The sequence below is a fragment of the Siniperca chuatsi genome, linkage group LG2, assembly GCF_020085105.1.
Source record: "Siniperca chuatsi isolate FFG_IHB_CAS linkage group LG2, ASM2008510v1, whole genome shotgun sequence".
In the NCBI taxonomy this organism is placed as follows: Eukaryota; Metazoa; Chordata; class Actinopteri; order Centrarchiformes; family Sinipercidae; genus Siniperca; species Siniperca chuatsi.
Genome location: NC_058043.1, coordinates 3,332,426 through 3,355,121, shown reverse-complemented (window position 1 = coordinate 3,355,121; position 22,696 = coordinate 3,332,426). Strand labels below are relative to the sequence as shown.

The 22,696-nt window shown below is 40.3% G+C and overlaps 1 protein-coding gene across 1 annotated transcript; it reads left to right on the top strand.

The window, feature by feature from the left end:
- Window positions 1-203: 203 nt before the first annotated feature.
- cand2 (cullin-associated and neddylation-dissociated 2 (putative)) lies at window positions 204-22,206 on the top strand. The gene is made up of 24 exons (XM_044183377.1): window positions 204-581; window positions 1,315-1,458; window positions 3,560-3,714; window positions 4,736-4,859; window positions 5,576-5,633; window positions 6,668-6,866; window positions 7,063-7,168; window positions 7,272-7,414; window positions 7,848-8,158; window positions 9,874-10,015; window positions 10,307-10,425; window positions 11,866-12,021; window positions 12,135-12,356; window positions 12,537-12,743; window positions 13,793-13,980; window positions 15,181-15,346; window positions 15,430-15,570; window positions 16,524-16,663; window positions 17,569-17,744; window positions 18,181-18,276; window positions 19,356-19,525; window positions 19,630-19,794; window positions 20,440-20,547; window positions 21,653-22,206. The coding sequence occupies exons 1-24, from the start codon at window positions 514-516 to the stop codon at window positions 21,881-21,883; spliced, it is 3,735 nt and encodes a 1,244-aa protein (XP_044039312.1). The 5' UTR covers window positions 204-513; the 3' UTR covers window positions 21,884-22,206.
- The last annotated feature ends 490 nt before the right edge of the window (window positions 22,207-22,696 follow it).

Below are 22,696 nucleotides of genomic sequence, written 5' to 3'. Positions count from 1 at the left end.
TGTATTCGATTAAATAAAAAAATTAAATAATAAATAAAGCGTTGTAAATGTTAATTGAAGAAAAGAGACACAAACTGCCAATGTATAGCCACTTAAAATGAATAAATATAACTTTCTAACTAAGAGAAAGACGGTTAATCCTAAATGTTACACTGTTAAGAATAGCACTAACTGTTGTTAACGATAATTCAATCGGACAGTTGACGTTTTACGCTAATTAACCGACAAAATAAAATATTAAATGCCTTTTTAATTACAGATTACTAAAAACGGCTAAACTTCATGTGTCCACACGGTGGTGCCATAAACGTGAAACAACTTTCCCCTTATTTTACGTCTATTTTTATCTGAGCCCACCAAGTGTCAAGTTCCCGACCGGGTAGCTATCCTGTGTTACTTCTCTCTGTCCCCTCCACCCTCGCCATGTTGTTGGGTTAACTCTGCCGCCCCAGTTTTCTGATTTTACCGTAGAATAACTTTCATAGCGCCGGTGACAGCAGTCAAAGTACCAAGATGTCGAATGTGTCTTACCACATCTCCAACTTGTTGGAGAAAATGACATCTACTGACAAAGATTTTAGGTAAGGCAGAGTAAGTTAACGGTTAATGAACTGCTTGTGCGTCTGACAGTGAGATGACACTTTTAAGTCCTTACTCACTGACTGACATGTCATTATATGTGTGCCATTTTACTACACGGGCGAAATTTCTTTCCTTTAAAAAAAAAAATAAAAATGTAATTTTAGATTTGTGTAATCACAAGTCTGCTTTTAACCAGTTTTGAGAAGGTGAGTCACTGTGTGTGGTGAGGTAGGAGTGTGTGTAAGTCAACAACAACACGATAATACAGATTTTACTCAACTGATCACCTTGGTTAGTTGATGTGGGGATTTAGTGTCACAACAACATAAAATCAGACATTTTAATGAGTTCATAATTTACTAGCTAGGTCATTTTTAGGTCTGCTTATTGTTTCTTTCTATTTAGTCTCATCCCAATTTTGTCCCTTCCTGTATCTTCCTGTGTCATGCACTATTTACTGTATACCATATTATTATCATCAACCGGTAAACCCACTTTGTACTTCACACTTGTTTTATTTTATACTTGGTACTTAATTTATCTGACCTGTATTATAGTGTATTATTTTTTGCTTAGTACTTCTATTCCTGTGTGCACTGACGTGACAGTGAGCTGCTGTAGCAAAAGAGTTTCCCCTCAGGGATCAATACATTTTTTCTGATTCTGATTCTGATCTCCCTCTGTGTGTGTGTGTGTGTGTGTGTGTGTGTGTGTGTGTGTGTGTGTGACCAGGTTCATGGCCACCAATGACCTGATGCTGGAGCTCCAGAAGGACAGCATCAAACTGGACGAGGACAGTGAGAGGAGAGTGGTGACCATGCTCCTCAAACTACTGGAGGACAAGAACGGGGAGGTGCAGAACCTGGCTGTAAAATGGTAAAACACACACACACACACACACACACACACACACGTTTATGCTGTTCAGTCTTTTCTTTACTTGCTCATTTCTGTTCAGGCTGGACCAGCGACTAAGTCGCATATCGAATGATGTTGTGATTATTTTGTGGAATATTTGAAATCAAATTTAATCGTAGAAAAGGTTTCAGTCGTAGTCATCTGGACGCTGTTTTCAGAATCAAGACGTTTCGGCTCCCATCTGGAAGTCATTCTCAATTGCGAAAATGGTCTGAGAACTCAGAAATTTAAGCTACTCTGTGTTGCTTAAGCCCCGCCCTCAGGGAGGAGTCTACCTGAGTGTCTGCTGTTTACCCTGCCTAGTTTCACCTGAAACTGACCTAATAGTTTCCACGATGGCCCAGTAATCAGTAATCAGGCCTGTTGTTTTCTGGCTGCACCTCCCTCATCACTGTTAAGTAAAACCCCTCTTTGAACAGAAATGGTGGTCTGAGATTCAACTTGCCAACGATCTACAACAGTGTATTATCACCTTGGTCACGCCAATCATATGTTAATCAGGTACTAAACAGTGATGAGGGAGGTGCAGCCAGAAAACAATAGGCCTGATTACTGATTACTGGGCCATCATGGAAACAAAAGAAGGGCAGTTTCAGGTGAAACTAGGCAGAGTAATCAACAGATACTCAGGTAGACTCTTTCCTGAGGGCGGGGCTTAAGCAACAGAGATTATCTTAAGTTTCTGAGTTCTCAGACCATTTTCACAATTGAGAACGACTTCCGGATGGGAGTCGAAGCGTCTTGATTCTGAAAACAGCGTCCAGATGACTCCGACTGAAACCTTTTCTACGATGGAACACTCCTGGACGAATGAGGGACTACACCGTCTTAATCAAATTTAATGTTATTTTGCGAAGAAGGAAACTCATTGGTCGGGGATGCAAAAGTACGCATAGAAGCAATACAAAAAGAAATAAAACAAAAGTTCAGAAACAATCAATAAAAGGAAGAATATCTATATTACCTGTAATAATACCTAAATACCTGTGCATCGTCTCAGGGTGGTTTGAACTTCTCTCTCTAGCTAACGCAAATCAAGCCAAAGGTTAACACGACTTGTAAAAAAGTTAAAGGACACGATGATCCGTTCTAAACTTATTTTACTGCTGCAGGAAAATCATTCTTTGCTGCACGTGTTGGCCTCAGATGCTGCACAGTCACTAAAGGGAAGATTATTATTATTATTATTATTACTCTCAATTTCTAGATATTTGGAGGTTGAGACTCTCAATATCAGTCAAGGGAACATCAGACTTTCTGTAACGTTACAAAAGCCACTCAAAGCTGATAAATAACGAACAGAGAAAACACATTATTAAAGCTGAAGGCCACACCCGACATATCGACTCTCCTGCTCAAAATCTGATCCTCAGTGGGACATTTTACACTGAGAGCAGGTTATGATCTTGTAAAGTCACTGAACAGCCTCTCCTTGTTTAAATCACTGGGTCGTGCATTGATTTTGAGGAAAATACTTTTACTGGCACACTTATGTTTAACTGCTGACAAAATGACAAGTGTTTTTTTTTTTTGAGAGAACTTAGAAATATAAGTTTACGCATGTTTTTTTTTGGATGTAGTTACTCCTAAGTTTCTTTTACAGTGGGCAGACTGTGGCGGAGACTGTTTATCTTTGTGCCATGTAATGTACTGACAAGGATCAACTGTTATAGAAAATAAATGAAGTATATAAAGTAATCTAGTACTTTACCCATTCAATATTTATTACTTTGTGCTATTTTTATTTGTTTACAACCTGCAGAACACTTGTATATAGACATTGTATGTTGATGTCAATGTTGTTGCTTTATATATATATATATATATATTTATTTATCTATTTTTTCACCTACTTGTATGATTATTTTTACCAATCTTTGTTCAGCTTTGTTATCCTTGTTTTTAGCTGAATGTGTGAATTTCTATCTCCCTGTATGTTGTTATCGTTCTGTGTGGAACATTGAGAGCAACTTAAAACCGGAGTCAAATCCCTCGTAATGTGTTCACATACTTGGCCAATAAAGCTGATTCTGATTCTGCGGGTATGTTTGACTTTCAGCCTGGCCCCTCTGGTGAGTAAGGTGAAGGAGCCTCAGGTGGAGACGATGGTGGACACGCTGTGTTCAAACATGATGTCAGACAAGGAGCAGCTGAGAGACATTTCCAGCATGGGACTGAAGACTGTGATCGCTGAGCTGCCGCTGTCTTCGTCAGGTGGGGGCAGCGATCAGCTTTCTACTTTTACGTGACGACCAGCTTTCGATGGCAGCTTTCCATCTGAAGAAGCCAGAGTTGTTGTTTTTTACAACTCTCTTTAATTTCAGTAACTACGATCCTGTGATAACAGTAGTTTTTATGTGGATATTTTAAAAATCAAGTGACATGAAAGTGTGTTATTCTACAGCAGCGCGGCTAAAATGTGCATTAGACATGTAATTAATGTTTTATTTAACTGCCTAGCCAAGTTGCATATTGCTAGGTTTTTATATTTAAAAGGAACATTTGATTACATTTGACCAGATTTTTTTTTTGTTATCAGAATATTTTGCTGAAATGTGTCTTGTCAGAGGTACACTGCTTCACATACATAGCAAAACATAGCATTTAACTAAACAACAGAACAAATACTACAAACATATATTACACCAGACATTACAAATGAGTAGCTGCAGTGCAGTCAATTTAATCGTTCACTTTTACATTCAGAGCTTAGTTTACACAGCTACCCTGGGGCCTACTTAGAACATAATATGCTTAAAATGTAGAACAACCCCATGTTAAACAAAGAGGAAAAGTAACACAAAGCTACAGTAATTATTTTCACCAAATAACAAACAACATAACTGTAAAATCTTTCACTTTTATCATGAAGTAATGTCACAGCTGTAAGGTCATTTTTGACCATTTCCGTCTATTTTTCTCCTCCATGTCATGTCATGTCACCAAAATTTGATAAATCAATACCTTGAGCATTATTAAGCATTAAATCCTTACTTTTTCAGTCAGTTGTATTTATTGTTTAATGTTATTTAAGAGCACTGAATTCAGAATATTTCTCATCCCCTCTGTTGTTGTGCTCCGCCAACATAGAAAATCATCAAGATTAAACAGTCAGAAGTAACCTATGTGTGTTTTACTCATTAGACGTATCGTTACATTTGTCTTTTTTTTAATTGCCAGATCTGTTGCTTTTTTAATTTCCCCTCTGGGTTCTTTTATTTGTGTGGGTTGCCAGGTTTGACGCTGACAATCAGTGTGTGTAAGAAGATTACCTCCCAGCTGATTGGTGCCATGGGGAAACAAGAAGACGTGTCAGTTCAGTTAGAGGCCCTTGACATCCTGTCGGACATGTTGGGAAGGTAATAACAAAACATTACTGTTTATTTAGATATATTTTCAGCCATGCTAACCGCGTGTCTCTGTGGATGTCAGTCAGCTGGTCCGCCACTTTGGTCCAGACTGAAATAACAACTAATGGATGGATTGGCATTTATTTTCCCAGAGGATGAATCCTACTGACTTTGGTGAGCCTCTTACTTTTCCTTTAGCGCCACCAGCAGGTTGACATTTTTGATTCAGGGTGAAATATCTTGACAGTTATTAGATGGATTGCACCATCATCATGTCACAATGTTCATTTGTCCAATACTTTGGTTTATGACTGATGACATTCCCATCATTCTCAGCTATTCTTTGTGTTTAGTGCTAAATAGCAAATGTTAGCATGATAACATGCTAAAACGACAGCATTGTCACTGTGAGCATGGTACATGTAGCATGCTGACGTTAGCATTTAGCTCAGTTGCAGCCTCACAGAGCTGCTCGCATGGCTGGCTCAGACTCTTAGTCTTGTTTCAACATTGAATCACATTGAATATAATTTTTGACACTGACTGATCAACAGAAAAAAAAAAAACTTTGTCAAAAAAATGAAATATTAAACACAAAATAGTTGATTGCTCAGGTATTCAGCCACCAATCAACAGCATGGCCTGACAGGACGTCGGACTGAGAGAAGAAGAAGCCACAGATGACGTTAGTGGTGATTGTTGTTGGGTTTTTATTCTTTCTGCAGGCTGAGTGGTGCACTGGTCAGTTTTCACAGCTCTCTGCTCTCCAGCCTGCTCCCTCAGGTAAGAAACACTCAGCCAGACTGTAACGCCCGATGACAAATGACAAATGTGAATGTGGTATATTTATTCTCTCTCCTGCTCGCTGTAGTAGTGAATAGTAGTAGCAGTAGTAGTATTTGTAGACAGGGTTTTTGCACTACTAATATACTAATTAAAAATGTTATATCTCTATTTTTACATACAGAAATGAATCACTTTTAGATATTGATTAAATGGACACTTTCAACCTGGACCCTATTTCCCCATGTTTTTGTGTCTAAGTGACTAATGGGGACAACAATTTTTGAAATTTGTCCAGTATTGAGCGAGAGTGCTGCAGCCGGCCGCCACAAAACAGGGCTGCAATGTAATCCTTGCGGGCAACAGCGCACCGTCAATGTAAATCTACTAAAAGTGCTTGTTTTTGCAGCTGACAGGCTCAGATTGTTATTCTAAGAGTCTGACAACATTATGGAAAGATGTTCAACAGAGATAGATCTTTTTATGGAAAGATGTTCAACAGAGATAGATCTTTTTGTTAAAGAGTAAGATCCTTTTTGTTTAACCAGAAACAGACTTTATATCGCTCTCCTCAAAGCCACCAGACTCCATTGACAAATACAATAATTCTACGTCACAGATCATCGTAACATTGCAACACTTCATTCAAACTCGACAGAAGCAAAATAAAACTCACCAAAAGCGTCTTGGTTTGTCTTTCCACTGTTCCAACAATCACCAACTCTGGTTTGGTTGAAATGAACCCTTAATTCACAGAGTTGCTGTTTTAAAATTATATTATAAGTATGGGAATATTATCAACCATTATTAATTCATAATGATAGCTTATATACAGTATATTATGTGTATGATTTTTCTTTCTTTTCTTTTTCAGTCATTGTGACATATTGTGCTTGGATTGCAGCTTGCAGCTATATTTTATTTTATTGTATTTTATTCATTTTTTATCCACCCATCTCTCATCTGTCTGTCTATCTGTCCATCTGTCCATACATTCATTCATTCACTCACTCTTCACCCTGGTGCTCTATCAGTTAACCAGCCCCAGGATGGCGGTCAGGAAGCGCTCCATCTTGGCCCTCGGTAACCTGGTGCCCTGCTGTAGCCCCGCCCTCTTCTCCCAGCTGACTGAACACCTGTTGACGGAGTTGGCCAAGGGCCCGCCCACTTCAATGACGAGGACGTACATCCAGTGCCTGGCAACCATTAGCCGTCAGGGCGGCCATCGAGTCGGTGAGATCTGTTGCTGTGTTCATGTCTGATTCACAGCTCTGCTGCCCCCTTTTATCGTCATTACGTTGGTTGCCTGTCAGCTGATTTTTAAATTATTTTATTTACTTCTTTTTTTTTTTTTAGGACAGTGCAGCTTTAGATAAAAACTCATAAACTGCGCAGTTTAGTTTGTCTTTTATGTGTGTGTGTTCTGTAGGTGAGCATTTAGAGAAGCTGATCCCCATGGTGGTCAAGTTCACCGGTGTGGAGGACGACGAGCTCAGAGAGTATTGTTTCCAGGCCTTTGAAGCTTTTTTACACAGGTACACACACACACACACACACACACACACACACACACACACACACACACACACACACGTCATCTCTCTCTCTGTTATTCATGTTGTGTCGATTGATTGACAGGTGTCCAAAGGAGATGTCCCCCCATGTTGCCACAGTAACACAGCTTTGTCTTAAGTTCATGACCTTTGACCCTAACTACAATTATGATGACGAGGAGGAGGAGGAAGAAGATAGCATGGACATAGAGGACGGGCTTGATGAAGGTCTCTTCCTTTTAAAGCAGTGTTTCTTTTCTGATTTCGTCCTCTTTTGGTTGGTTATGTTTTGTGCTTATGTTCTTCCTTTGCGAATACTGCTTTGTTGTACTAAAACTTTTAAATAATAAGTGGGAGTTGTTAAACTAATTTAAACTACTAGTTTCTGCACAGTTTGCACTGAGTGCTGCTCTTGGGCCACAGGAAACACACTAAACATTTATTGCAGTGAAAATAAAATAAAATTCAGGGTGTGTTAGCATCCTAATCAGTTTGAATGACTTCACAGATATAAATGGTACTAATTTATATAAGAGAGAGATGAATAGTAAGTAATAAGTGAATTCAACTCAGTTTTCGAGTAGCATAAAGACTCGCTGAAGTCAGTCTTCTTCCAGTATGAAATAACTGCTGTCTTATGTCGCCTTATGACTCCATGCAGAAACAGAAGATGAGTACAGTGACGATGATGATATGAGCTGGAAGGTGCGGCGCTCCTCCATCAAGTGTCTGGAGGCGTTGATCAACAACCGCCGGGACCTTCTCCTCTCCTTCTACTCCTCCATCTGCCCCGCTCTGCTGGCCCGATTCAAGGAGCGCGAGGAGAACGTGAGGGCGGACGTCTTTGCTGCTTTTTCAACGCTGCTGAGGCAAACGCGAGTGGGATCGAGCCACCATGGCCTCATCACGGCCGGTTCAGACTCAGGGGTGAGCAGGGAGGAGGAGCCAGCAGTCGCCATGCTGAAGACACAGGTACAGAATGCTTTAACAATAAGTACTGATGCAGTCATGTGCATTTTCAGTATGTGAAATGTTGTTTTTAAAGGGGAGAAGAGGATGGTGGGGCGGATCAGAGTTTAAGTTATACAAGCATTTTCTGAAGACTGATGATCTCAAACATGACATTATAAGCTGCAAAAGAACTAAAGATCCTTAAGAAAAACATTAAAGGGATTTACAAGAAATCAGTCAAATAAAGTCTTTCATTCTGTGAAAACCTCTGAGTTTCCACCATTCAGTTACTGAACTACTTGTTCAACGCAACGTTAAAGTTGGAAGTTAAGCTCAAACAGTAAAAGGGCTTGCAGTCGAGAGGCAATGAAACATTCTCGTCAGTGTTGTTGTACACTAGTGCACAAAGCCAGTAGCAAAAGTTGATATTAAACTCAAGTTTAACAAGTATTTAAAGTTTTTAAATCTAAAGCAAAATCAAATATATCTTTTGTATATCTGTTAAGTTTCAGGCTTTTTGTGTTTTGTTTTAATACTTGCCTGCCTGATTTATTTGCAGCCCAGTATCTTAATGAACCAGATGATTTAGTTATCTAACTCTAACAATACCTTGAATCATAGTTTATTTGCCATAATCACAGTCTTTTCTTTACCTTAACCATAACCTTGCACCCCCTTAAAAAAACATAGCCTCCATACAAAGAAAAACAACAGCATGTAGGTGATAGGCCCATTTAGACAAAATACAGCATTACAGTTCAATGGTAAGCTTATTTCATGGTCAGATCAGATCAGTGTTTTGGAGGCGATGCATTTCTTTCCTGCATCCGTTCTTTTTCCGAAATCTTGTTTTTGTGGCAGAAACCTGCTTCACAAAGATGTGTGATCGGGAAGAACAGTAAAGTCTCAACTGCATGATGGACAGAGGTGATAGTCAGCTTTACTCTGCAGAAATGATGAAAGAGGCTGCTGTAGCTCCAGTAGACCAACACTGCACAGACTGGTCGTTTGAGAATCTGACACCAAATCCACACAAAATAATTACACATAGGCGTACAAAACAACACATGAAAGCAGCCCGTGAGCCATGATACATAAAAACACCCTGCACATGTCCAGATCAATCATGTTATGCACTGACCAGAGCAGAGCAGCACACACATTTAAAACGACCAATGACAGGACATTAGATATTAACTATTACTTAAATGCTGATGGTTATTTATCAGTGTTCAAGACCCACCCAAACCTGAAATTTTGTTGCTTCCGTGGGAGCTCAGGTCTCTTTTAGATGACGTAAGCCCCCCCAGGCTCCCCCTGGAATTCAAACACTGCTTTGGATCCAAAAAAAACGTTACCACTGAACGTAATCCGAGTCCAATATCCACATTCTTGTCTGATGACGATTCGGTTGATGTTAGGCGACACCTACACACCAGATGTCAGAAATGCTAATCTCTGGCAAACAAAATGGCTTGGGAGAAATGTTCTGCAGCTTCTGTTTTGGTTACCAGCGGCAACAAGATTCTCTCAGACTGTGAATTCACTGTACAGCTATGTAGATAAGTAAATAATAAGTTAAACAGAAACACAGATAGCATGGGGATACATTTTAATAAACACACTTATTAATCATAGTGACACAGTAGTCCAGTGATGTGTGTGTGTGTGTGTGTGTGTGTGTGTGTGTGTGTGTGTGTGTGTGTGTGTGTGTGTGTGTGTGTGTGTCTGTCCAGGTGCCGGTGATAGTGAAGGCTCTCCACAGACAGCTAAAGGAGAAGAGCATTAAATCTCGACAGGGCTGCTTCTGTCTCCTCAGTGAACTTGCTCACACTGTACCTGGAGCCCTGGAACAGCATATACCTGCTCTAATACCTGGTACACACACACACACACACGCACACACACACACACACACACACACACACACACACACACACACACACACACACACACACACACACACACACACACACACTTAATATTACAACTCCCTTTTTCTTGCTTTTTATTTCTCACTCATTTGCACTGAAAACCTCTAATTAACATCTATTTGTTTTTTCCTTTAATTGCTTCATTTTCTCTTCCCCCGCTCTCCCCTTTCCTCCACCATCTCCCTTTCTTTTTTCCTTTCTGTTTCCCTTCCTTGCTCCCTCCTCCTTCCTCCAGGTATTGTCTTCTCGCTGACAGACAAGTCCACCTCCTCCACCATGAGGATCGACGCTCTCTCCTTCTTCCACGTCCTCCTCCTCTCCCACCCTCCTCAAGCCTTTCAGCCGCACATGCAGGTTCTTTAAACCTCTTTTTAAAGCTTTGCTTCAGGATATTTGCAGGGTGATGTGAAATATGCATATTGTTTAACAGGATGATTTGCTGATATAAATAATGTAAACCTGCAGGCTGCAGTCTTTGTGTTTAGCTTCATATCTTCATTTTGTGGCTCAGTCAGTCACTTTATTTCAGTAATCTGATTCTTCTCCATTTTGCACTCAAACACACAAGAAGTCTGTTTCTAGGTTTCTAAGCAAAACACTGCAAAACACACAGTCATCTGTTTTTGTGCCTCCACACATAGAAAAACAGCCCTGATCCACGTCCTGACAGAAATAATGAAAATAAGAGTTCCTAGTGTCTGCTTGAATGCACATGAACACACATTGCACATGAAAGTCCCGTTCACAGCTTTGGAAATTGTTTGACAAGTTCTGCATTCAAAATCTTATTTAAGTATTAGCATCAAAATATCCTTAAAGTATCAAAAGTAAAAGTACTCTTTATCACTGGATTTTAATTATTGATGCATTAATGTGTTCATCACCTCAATGTTGCAGCTGGTGAAGGTGGAGCTAATTACTTTGTATACTGCTGGGTAGCTTAATCCATTATAATACATCATCATTTGTTAGTTGATTTATATTTTGTATCAATAGTCTGCAAAGTAACTAGTGACTAAAGTTATCGAATAAATGTAATGGAGTAAAAAGTACAATATTGGCTTCCAAAATGTAGTGGAGTAGAAGTAGCATAAAATGGAATAACTTAAGTAGTAGTAGTACTTCAGAATCTACCCTCCAGTTGTGACATGTCCCTTTCCTTTGTATTCTTTATCACAAAAGAATGATTTTGCTGAAAATAGGCTGTAAAAAGTCTAATTTCCAAGAACTATGATGCCCTGTCGAGGTCGGTGTTTTCTTTAAAAATCCTGCTGTAAGATTTGTCTCCAGGAGAGGCAAAGGCCGACACAACAAGCAAAACAAATCTAACTTGGAAGGTAACAAATATAACGAAATCAAATGAACGAAATTACAATGACCCCTGAAAATAAACAGCAGAAAACAAGATTAACAAAACTGGCAGCACGCCCCTTCAAAAAAAAGCCATCAGCATGGCAAAGATCTTACACACTACAGCACAAACAACAGGATCAGGGGTGTGGCTTGTTGGGAGACAAGGATTTGCTCTGTACAACGCCACCGCCGTCTTGGCTCATTATATAGTCTAGTGTTATCTGGAAGGAGCCAATCGCCTGCAGGTGCCAGTAGCTGGTGAACCAATCACCGTCGCTGTCTGGTACACACCTATCAACATACATTCTCACTCTCTGACACACCTGTCATACAAGCATTTGAGGTTGGTAGCTTTATATTTATGACTTAATAACTGGGAAAAGGATCTTAAGATGAGCGTATAAAGCCTTCTGTTTGTCACCCATGCTGTGATCCCTGCAGGTGCTGCTGCCTCCGGTGGTGGCGTGTGTAGAAGACACTTTCTATAAGATCACCTCGGAGGCTCTGCTGGTCACCCAGCAGCTGGTCAGAGTGATGAGGCCGCAGGGACAGGCCGCCACAGCGGGAGGATTCGACCCCAAGCCGTTTGTCAGAGAGGTACGAGGGGTCAGGTTTGACAGGACTGTTTTCTCCTCTGATCTGTGGTATTTTGGTCGTTTCGTATTGTCTGTGAAGAGTCTGTGAAAAAAATAAAATTGTGTTTCTCCAAGGTGTTTTCTGTAACCCTGAAGAGGCTGAAAGCAACAGACATCGACCAGGAAGTGAAAGAGAGGGCTATTTCCTGTATGGGTCACATGGTGTGTCACCTAGGTGACCACCTGGGGGCCGAGCTGCAGGGTGTTTTGGCGATTTTTCTGGAGAGGTTAAAGAATGAGATCACAAGATTGACAGCAGTTAGGACCATCACCCTCATCTCTGCTTCTCCATTAAAGGTTCAGTATGACAAAGGACACAATCTTTATTTGACTTTTGACTTTTATTTGACTTTTCATGTACTATAAAAAGACTTTCCCAAATAAGAACTGGCAAAAAGAAAAAAGCAGCGACTGAAAAATAACAAGACTTTCCTCTCTCCGTCTCTCTTTTCTTCGCTTCTTTTTTTTCTCGTCCAGATTAACTTGTTGTCCATCCTGCCAGAAGCTTTGTCTGTGTTGGGATCTTTCTTGCGGAAGAACCAGCGGGCTCTGAAGCTCGGCACCCTGGCGTGTCTGACCGCGCTGGTCACGCATCACGCTGCCAGCATCAAACCTGCAGCACTGGAGCCGGTGCTGAGCGAGCTTCCCGCTCTGGTGGATGAGAGCGACATGCATGTATCACAGGTACCGCACTGAATTGAACACTAACACAGATTAATCTTGCTCCTTCCGCCACGTACAGGGTTACATTTTGAGAATAACTGATGTGTAAAAATTGATGAAGATTCTCTTATTTTGAGTTCAAGCCGATCTGGTCAAGGATAGCCGGGATAATTTAAAGGGGTAATCAAGAAACATGGATATACCCATGTTTTTTTGTAAAACAAAACAAATGTGTCACCTATTACAAACTCAAAGGCACTCAGACAGTACATATCATGGTCGCAAAATCCTCTAAAACTGTTATTATGATAATAGAAAATGTTAATCTGTATTTGGATTTAGATCTGCATGAAAATACAGATATTGGCAGACATGTATGGTTTTGGAGAATACCTGTCAGGGGATATTAGGCATTTTTACAAGGATGAATTTAACAAAATTGAATTTATGGCCATTTATCTTTATCATATTTATGAAGCACTACCTACAGTTGTCGCCTAAATTTCTTTGTAGTTGCACAATGTGTTTGAGAGTTTGGAAGTGTGAGAAGAAGAAAAAGAAGACCAAGAAGAATCTGGAAACTTATCCGGAAATGGAAATGAAATGTCAAAAATCCAAATGTGTACTAAATATGGTAAAGAGTGTTTACAGACAATTTTAAATATTGAACAATCTAGTGAGGCAGAAAAAGCCAGGTCCTGTAATGAAAGATTAGAGAAGAAGACAGAGCTTACCAGAGCTGTCTGCATAAAGTTGCATTGTGGATAATGTAGGCACCAGGTTTTTAAAAGGAAGAAGAACGTGTGCAATAAAATAGATTAAATCTCTGGTTCTGCTGCATCCTTTTTTTTTTTTAAACTGTCCATCCTGAGTCCAGCAACGTTATAGGAGTACAATGTTAAATCGGTGGAGAACTATTTCAAGTCGTTTTTGAGATTTCCTGCTAATTAACAGGAAAAACAAACAGACAACTTCCAGTCCTGTTGACCTGTAAGTCAGCTTTCCATAACACAAAATGTTGTATATAGCTATTGGTATATAATACTGTAAATGTAGTGTGCTCTGTTTAGGTATCCGTCACCTTGCTGACCTGCATGGCCAATGCCTGCCCCTCCTCTCTGGCCAAGATCAGCTCCTCTGTGCTACCAGGAGTCTTCAGACTCGTCCATTCTCCACTGCTGCAGGGTGGTGCGCTGGCAGCCATACTGGACTTCCTTCAGGCACTGGTGCTATCCAAAACCAGTAACCTGGGCTATAGGTAAGATGGTGTGTGTGTGTGTGTGGGTGTGTGAGCTGTGTGTTGGATCTGTTTAGGCCCAAATGTCTCCACAACAATAGAAAACTAGGAAAAGTATTTACTCAGGTCGACAGTTTTCTGGTGGGAAAACTGTTTAGGGTTCAGGATAATTGCTAATGGTTTGTAATGTTTTTGTTGACCCACATGGGGTTTTAACACTGATATGAATCTGATATGTTTGGATGTAAGTTGCAGATAGCCAGTTCTTATTGCCAATATTCAAATGTGAACCATTTGCAGTTAAAAAAAAAAGCAAGAATGCAAAAATCCAGTGTTTCCCTCAGGCTTGTAAACAGCACTTATCTTATCAAGTGACTTGAAAACAATCCAAAACCTACAGGAGCTTTGTCAAGTCTGAGAAAATAACCCTGTTCATGCCATCAGAGGTTATCTCAGCTCGGCTCTGAGACGATAAAGTCTGCATTACAAACTGGGGGTGTTGAGTTAGAAAGACATGGCCTTTCACCAGGTAGGGAGGGTCTAATGAAATGGTGTCATTGGTTTCATTATGGGAAATGTAAGATCCAGCGTTTTTGGAGCTTGACCCCCAGACTAAGACTAAGAGACAGAATCTCTCGGCCTCTGCTGCTTTGATTTTAAACATTCCTGTCTCCTTTTACTTTGTGTAATACTACATCTCTGGAGTGCGCCTTTAAATGAGTGCACATATGATTCAAATCTCCCAAAAATCCACCCCATCCACCCTTCATGACTGCAGAATATCAGATATTTATCTAAACACCTGTTTGTAGGGTGGCAGGAGAGCTGATATATCAGTCTGATGTCCACAGTACAGATACTTTAATTAAAACAGGATTTACTGTGTTCACACAAGCTTTTGTTTTTAGTACTTATTGTGAGCCGCTGTTGACAAAAGCGTTTGCCCAATGAATGTGATATAATGATGTTTTTAGCTGTTTATTTGGGAGGGAAGCACCACAATTTTTGATGACATCTAGCTCTTGTTTAAATGCACATATTGTAAATCGCTGTAATTTGATGTAATATAAAGGCTAAATTAAATCTTTGCAACCAAAACAACGCTGCATTTTGCCTGAAGTTTCGTCAGCGGTGTTGATATATATCGATTTTGGGAAAACAATTTGATTAATATCATGAAATTAATTTCCTCTCCTCTCCTCTCCTCTCCTCTCCTCTCAGTCAGTTGCTGAAGTCTCTCACAGATCCGTTTCACAGATCTCAGTCCTCAGCAGACATCACCGTCATCCACAGACAGTCCTACCACTCAGTCGCTCGCTGTGTGGCTGCTCTGTCCTCCGTTTGCCCCAAAGAGACACCAGGAACTGTGTCCGGCCTCATACAGGAGGTGTGTGAGTGTTTACATGTATACACTTGTAACGTACGATACCTTTTGTCTCGGTTTTGCTGCATCTCCTCTCCTCTCCTCAGGTGAAGAATCCTGGTTCTCCGGAGTCTGCTCGAGTCCTGGCCCTGTTGTGTCTCGGGGAGGTGGGGAGGAGTGGCAGCCTGGGAGGAAGTAAACAGGTGCAGGGAGTCATCCTGGAGGCCATCTCATCCAACAATGAGGAGGTAAGACATTCTTGGTTCCCAGGCTGCAAATAATGATTATTTTCATTGTTATTGATCCATCTATCCCAAGATTTTGAAAAACACCATGTTCTCAGAGTCCAGGGTTAATCTTGATGCTTGTTAAGAGTCCAAATCCCAAAATTGTCCAATTTACAATTATATAAAACAGAGAAACTCTAATTATCAGGTTTGAGAAGCCAAAATCGAAACATACAGTCCACATATCCAGCTATTCCCGGAGCTTTTGACCTTATCCCACTGCCTTCTTCAGCAAATGCAACTTGCTCAAATGTCGATTCATGTTCTGACGAACAACACAGGGTTCGCACTTCATGTGGAAATAAAGGTTTCTGTTCAAGTTCTGTTTCAACATTTAATTTAGTCTTCTGGATTCAACATTTAAACAAAAAATTAACTTTTTTTAAATCTCATCTTTCCTTGATGTGAAAGTCTTACTTTAATTTTCCTCACATTTTTCTTTTTTTCTTTGTTCACTTGGCTTTTTTTGCCTTCATTGTTGACAGTCGACAGGAAACGTGGAGATTGAGTGAGGTGGTTGAGAGATTGGAGAAGGATTAGAGGTCAGACAGTCCTGTAATGGTGTATGTGTTGTATGCATGGTGACAAATAAAGAGAAAAGGTTGAAAATCAACAAAAAGATCCTTCAAAGTGAAACGCTGAAAACTGTGTGAGGTTCTCTGGTTCTCTTGTAACCTAGTGAGCTGTGAATATATTGGTTGAAAGTGAGAAAAAAACTTTAATATGTCTTCAACAATCAGAGACAGCTAACCTCCATTTACTCCTCTGAAGCTTCACAGCAACAATGACAGCATGGTTGTACTCAGGTATGTTCAGCTCAACCTTTTCCTGGATGAATGAAGGTGAAAAAAGAATATGACTTTACACATTTGCTTATTTTTTCGATATTATTATGATCTAGTTTGTGATTTCAGGTGAAGACGGCAGCGTCCTGCGCTTTAGGCAGCATGGCGGTCGGCAGCCTGAACGACTACCTGCCCTTCCTGCTGAAGGAGATCTCCTCCCAGCCACGGAGACAATACCTGTTCCTACACTCCCTCAAAGAAGTCATCAGGTGTTTTATTTGATTTGTTTATTTAGATCCCCATTAGCTACTGTTCTGTAACAGAAGCTGCTCTTCCTGGGGTCCCCATTCGTATTTTTAACAATACTTCAATAACACAAAAATACATCAGTGCACATCCAAAACATTCATACTCACAATAAAACTCAATACATAACACACTAACTAAGACACACAACAACCAACACCAACTCAAAGCCTGAATAATACATACAGTAGGTCTATATAATAATTCCATCTCTTACAAAATTGAGAAAATAAATAACTTAGCAACTCATCCACGAAAACACAAATAAAAGTGGGATGGATAGCTCTCTACATCCATATCACAGGTGTGTGTTCATGGGTTTCTGTGTCTATTTGTGTGTGTGAGTGTGTTTTTATTTCACTTTTACTCTTTGAATGCATCTGTTCTCCTTCTCTCCTCAGTGTTACCTGTCTTTTTGTTCGTCATGTTTTACAAAGCTGCACCAGAGAACATCACAATGTGGCGCTCTCATGTGGCAGAGAAAGAAACATGTTGAACTTTATAGAAGATTGTAGAACATAATGATGCAGAAACTGAATCATGTAACCTTCAAGTTTCTTTTGCTTAGTGTGCAGAAGGGGCGGAAGTAGGATTTTTAAATTGTTAAATCAGGTTTTGTTTTTTAAAACCAAGCAGAGTATAATTTTGGCAAAATTTGTGAATTTACAGCTTTTATTAAGTGGGGATGCGATTCTTCTATTGCAGCCCCACTTTATTATTTAAGCTGGTAAAACAGACATATTTTGTCATAAAACCTGTGCAGATTGCCTAGTGCAGATTTAACCAGATCCCCTTTAAAGTTGAGTAAAACTTACTACTCTTCCTCTTCTGTCCTCTTGCTGAAAACTTTCTCTCTCTCTCTGCCCAGTGCCTGTCCAGCCCCTAGTCTCTCGCCCCATGTGGAGTCTATCTGGGCCTTGCTGTTTCAGAACTGCGAGTGTCAGGAGGAGGGAACCAGGAACCTGGTGGCTGAATGTCTGGGAAAACTGGCCTTAGTCAACGCTGCCCAGCTATTACCCAGACTTACACAGCAACTTAAAGCTGGTACGATGTGTGTGAGGGAAATGTGTGTGCTAAGGTTTGATTTTCACTGAGATAACGGCTGCACTATGGAAGATATTTGTGATGACGGACATGTTGGTGGCCAGTCGGTCTGTCTGTCCATCCAGCACTTTGGTTCAGAGCAAAATATCTCTAGGAATACTGGTCAGATTGTCGTGAAGTTTAATATGTTTTTTTTCTTCCAGCCATGTTCTGTAGTTGTGCCACACAAGACAAAAGTGAACATTTAAATGACCCAAATGAAGATGGCAACAAAGTTACTAAATGCTGCCTTTTATATTGTCTAATACTGTGTTATTGTGTTGAAGTTATTGTTGCTGCCCACCATTCATCTTCCATGATTCTGTTAAAGGTTAATTTATAAAATAGCACAAACAAAACAATAATTTCAATAAATCTCATCCTGCCCCCCTCACAGGTTCTCCACTGGCTCGCAGCACAGTGGTGACAGCTATCAAGTTCACTTTTGTTGATCAACCTGCTCCCATAGATTCACTGCTGAAAGACTGCATAGGTAAGGCACACAAACCCACGCTTTTGTTTTAGTTCACTTTTGAGGACAAACCTGAACTTAATCTTAATCTAAAAAGTTTGTCTTAAAGTCACAGTGAAATGGAAGTTCGAGCATCTTTAGCTTCAGTAATATGACTGTTTTGTTATGAGAGGGATTTAAATAAAATTTGATTGTCCGCACGAGAGCTGGCCTCCTCACACACCTCCCTCACCCGCGTTGTTGGATCAGGAGGAGGAGGATGAGGGTAAAATAAATAAATAAATTAGGCCTCAACCACATTCTCTGGAAATGGAAACAAAGCTTTTGCCAGCTGAAATCCAAACACACACTCACCTTCTACTATGCTATTGCTCTGCTAGCTATGCATGAGCTAACAATCAAGTGTGGTTTTATACGATGGACGGGGTTAGCTTGTCACCAAAAATCACATTTTTTGGATAAATTTATGTCATCAGATAAGTCATCAAAAATATTTTTGAGGGCTTTTTATATGAAGATACTCAAAGTGTTTTGACACATGTTTAGCATGTATGAATAATTTACACAGGGACACATAATTAGAACTTTTAATATGTGTGTTTTCTTTGAAGCAGTACTCACATTGCACATAAGCACATTGAAAGAGTAATTGGTTGCTGTAATCATTCCTCCTGTCTATACTGGCTGTGAAGAGATCCCTTTCTAATGTAAGTGACGGGGGCAAAACGTTCTGAGTAAAAATGAAAAACATAAAGTTCGGCTGAAGCGAATCTGAGGCTTCAGGAGTCTGCATTTGCCAAATATACTGTGTATCTTCCAAATTTAGTCTTTTTAGTACAAAGTTTACTCTTTCAATGTGCATATGGACATGTGTGTGTTGCATTTAAGACAAGACTTGAATAAATGAGATCCCATCCTTCAAACTTAAGTCCCGATCCTGAACTAACCCCCTGAACCAGCTTAGTTGTACTCCTACTTCAAACATCTAAAATTTAAATTGGCTCCGACAAGTACACACACACACACACACACACACACACACACACACACACACACACAGCTTTCTCTTCGGTAGCAATGATGTCATCTCTGTTTGGCAGGTGACTTCCTGAAGACCCTGCAGGATGAGGACATCAACGTGCGCCGTGTCGCTTTGGTGATGTTTAACTCTGCAGCTCATAACAAACCTTCTCTGATCCGTGGTCTCCTAGCAACAGTGCTCCCTCACCTCTATAAGGAGACCCAGATCAGGAAGGACCTCATCAGAGAAGTGGGTTGGCTGGTCGGGAAGCTGAAAACTTTTATGTCTGATGTTTATAGCTTAATGTTTCTCAAAGCTCCGTGTAGATGTGTAATTCCGCATGTGTACTGCAGGTGGAGATGGGTCCATTCAAACACACTGTGGATGACGGTTTGGATGTGCGTAAAGCAGCGTTCGAGTGTATGTACACTCTGCTGGATAGCTGCCTGGAGGGGCTGGACGTCCTGCAGTTCCTAGATCATGTAGAGGAAGGACTCAAAGATCACTATGATATCAGGGTGGGTAGAAAACATTGACAAAATACAATATTAAAAGATCACATCAGAGTTACAGTATGTGCAGCTTTCTTTTCCTTGCTCTGGGCAGGAAACATAACCAGGCCAGCCCAGGTGACAAGCTCAGCATTCACTATGAGATTTAAGTGACACATAATACATAAACTGCCTGGTCAGACACAGAACAATCCATCAGTAAACTCAGGGCTGCCTCTTGAAACACTCAAAACTCACGAACAACCAATTCAACTAGCTTTTATAGTTACAATATAAAGACTGTTTTCACAGCTGCATCAGGTATTTCTCATCTTAAACTTGTTCAGAAACTGATTTGGTGGAGAGTTTAAGAGACAATGACAATGTTGCCAAAGCATTAGTTTGTTTTTCCAGTTTGAAAATTAGAAGCAAACACCAATTAACACCAGGCAAGTGGTGCCTTGTTGCAGTCGAGTGAAGGAAGAGTTCATGTTGATGTCCGAGTGAAGGAGAAAACTGTTAATAATCTATTGCACTCATAAATACATATTTAAGCCTCTGCATTGTTTGACTATTGAAAACACAGTGCATATGATGCAGCTCCTACAAACACAAGTGTCTCATTCATCTTCTTTACTCGGCTCTTCCACTTTTTTTGTGTGTGTGTTGTAGATGCTGACTTTCCTGATGCTAGCTAGACTGGCCTCTCTGTGTCCTGCTGCTGTTCTCCAAAGACTGGACAGACTGATAGAACCACTTAAAGCTACCTGCACTACCAAGGTACTGGCACTCTTAGTAGTCAATAATTCATATTATGATTCATATAAATGTAAGTATGACATTTGCGTGGACAGCGATCGACCACCGGGCTTTGCAAACACGACTCGTCAGACAGGTTTTAAATAAAGAGTATTTTGGCTGTCTTATATAAACTACTTATTTTGAAGTTAAAAGAAAGGTGAACAAAAAAAATCTATATTACAAACTGTCCTTTGTTAACCTTCTTCAGATTTTGAGGGAGTTACCCCGGGGTCAGCGTTGACCTACTATACTTAAACAAAAAAGTTGTTAAAATAATTGACTGTTCCCTAAATCCCTCCCCCAAACAGCAATTGTCCAATCAAAGGCACAAAGGCAAACTTGTATGGATGGATTCGGTGTCTGCTCTAACACAAGCTAATATCATTAGCATGCCCGGCTAACTAGTTTACGTCCTACAATAGTAACCTCCTAGGTGACACTTCCAGGCCAAGGAGAAGGATATCACAAATCCACTTTGAGGACTGGTGTGCAAGCTGGTCCTAGATTCTACTACAGCAGGGTTCTTGCTTGCTTGTCACATGTTCCATACATCCTCCAATCATGTATGTCCACTACCTATCTCCATATAAACATTTACCGCTCATTCAGTCTGCAGTAAACAACGCTGAGCTCTACATCCTCGCTGCTACATCGCTGTCTGTTTTCAGAAATTCAACTGCCTCCATCTCCTCAGCCTCTTCATGTATTATTGAATCGGAAACATTTAATATTAGCGAGAGCTACTGCTCATAAAGCAACTGTAGTCATTTCACCAGTCACCTGCTTATGTCTTTTTCTGTCTGAAGAAAAATCTGCCACCGTTGTCGTTGTAAACTGCATATGTGCAATGCAAGAATGCAAAGCTTTGGGGGGGCCATTGGACTTGTTTAAAACCTGTCTGACTGCAGTTCCCTCTGAACTCAAAATCAGCTGAGTGGCATCCATGTAAACTAGATACTCTGACAAATAAAATGTTTTCATAACTTACATTTTCTTGTAAAATATTTAATGCACGTAGTATTGAGGAGTACATTGTGAAGAAGCATGTGATGACACTGAAATGAATCCCCACCCCCACCCGTAGGTAAAAGCCGGCTCTGTGAAGCAGGAGTTTGAGAAGCAGGAGGAGCTGCGGCACTCGGCCATGCGCGCCGTCGCCGCCCTGCTGGCCGTACCCGAGGTGGAGCGGAGCCCCAGCATGGCCGACTTCGCCAACCAGATCAGAGCCAACGCTGACATGGCATCCATCTACCAGAGCGTCCAGGGAGTGGAGGGAGGGGGCTTCGGACCCGCAGAGAGCATGGATATGAGCTAGACGCTGGATGATGGAAGAGATGTTTTATTAAGATGTTTTTTTTATAGACAGGGTTTAGATACAGCAAATAAAAGCACTCAGTGTTTTAAAGAAACACGGTGCTGTTCAAATTTGTTATGCCATCACAGCTATATTTTGAAAACAATATATTTTCCAACTCAACACTGGAATTTCCTCTCTGGCAAAAATACATTTTATGATAGACATGTGGTGAGCTTACTTAAATGGATTTTGCGGTTTCTTTTTGTCCATTTTGTTTTCTTCCCAGTAAGAACTGGGTCTAATTTAGTTCACACGAAATAAAGTGGAAGCAACACTTTGAACATCTCAGTTCAGTTTGTGTCTGATCTGCTGATGGATTATTTGTTACATGAGACCTAAGAACTGATATGATATCACTAGATTTAAATCATTATGCAGAGTCTGCTAGTTTGTCCTTCCATCCAGTTGCAACATGAACATAACATCACCACAAACATCTTTTTTTTTTTACTCAGGAAGGAAATGTGGGCAGTGAGTTTTAACAACTTGTCAGCACGACAGAATACCACATGTGGAATATTTTTCAGAAGAAGTGACACATTGATCTATGTAAACAAGACGAGGCTTTAACTGTGTCTTTGAGAGCAAGGTTTTCCACTTCTCTTTTCACCAATTTGTAACATTGATACAACTGTGAAGTTTTAAAAATGTACCCATTTCAGTTTGTAAAATTATATTAAAAAAAAGTATAACCGAGCATTATTATATATTTTTTAAAAGGTTGCTTAATTTGAGCTATAACATTGTAGTTAACACATGTTGTATTACATT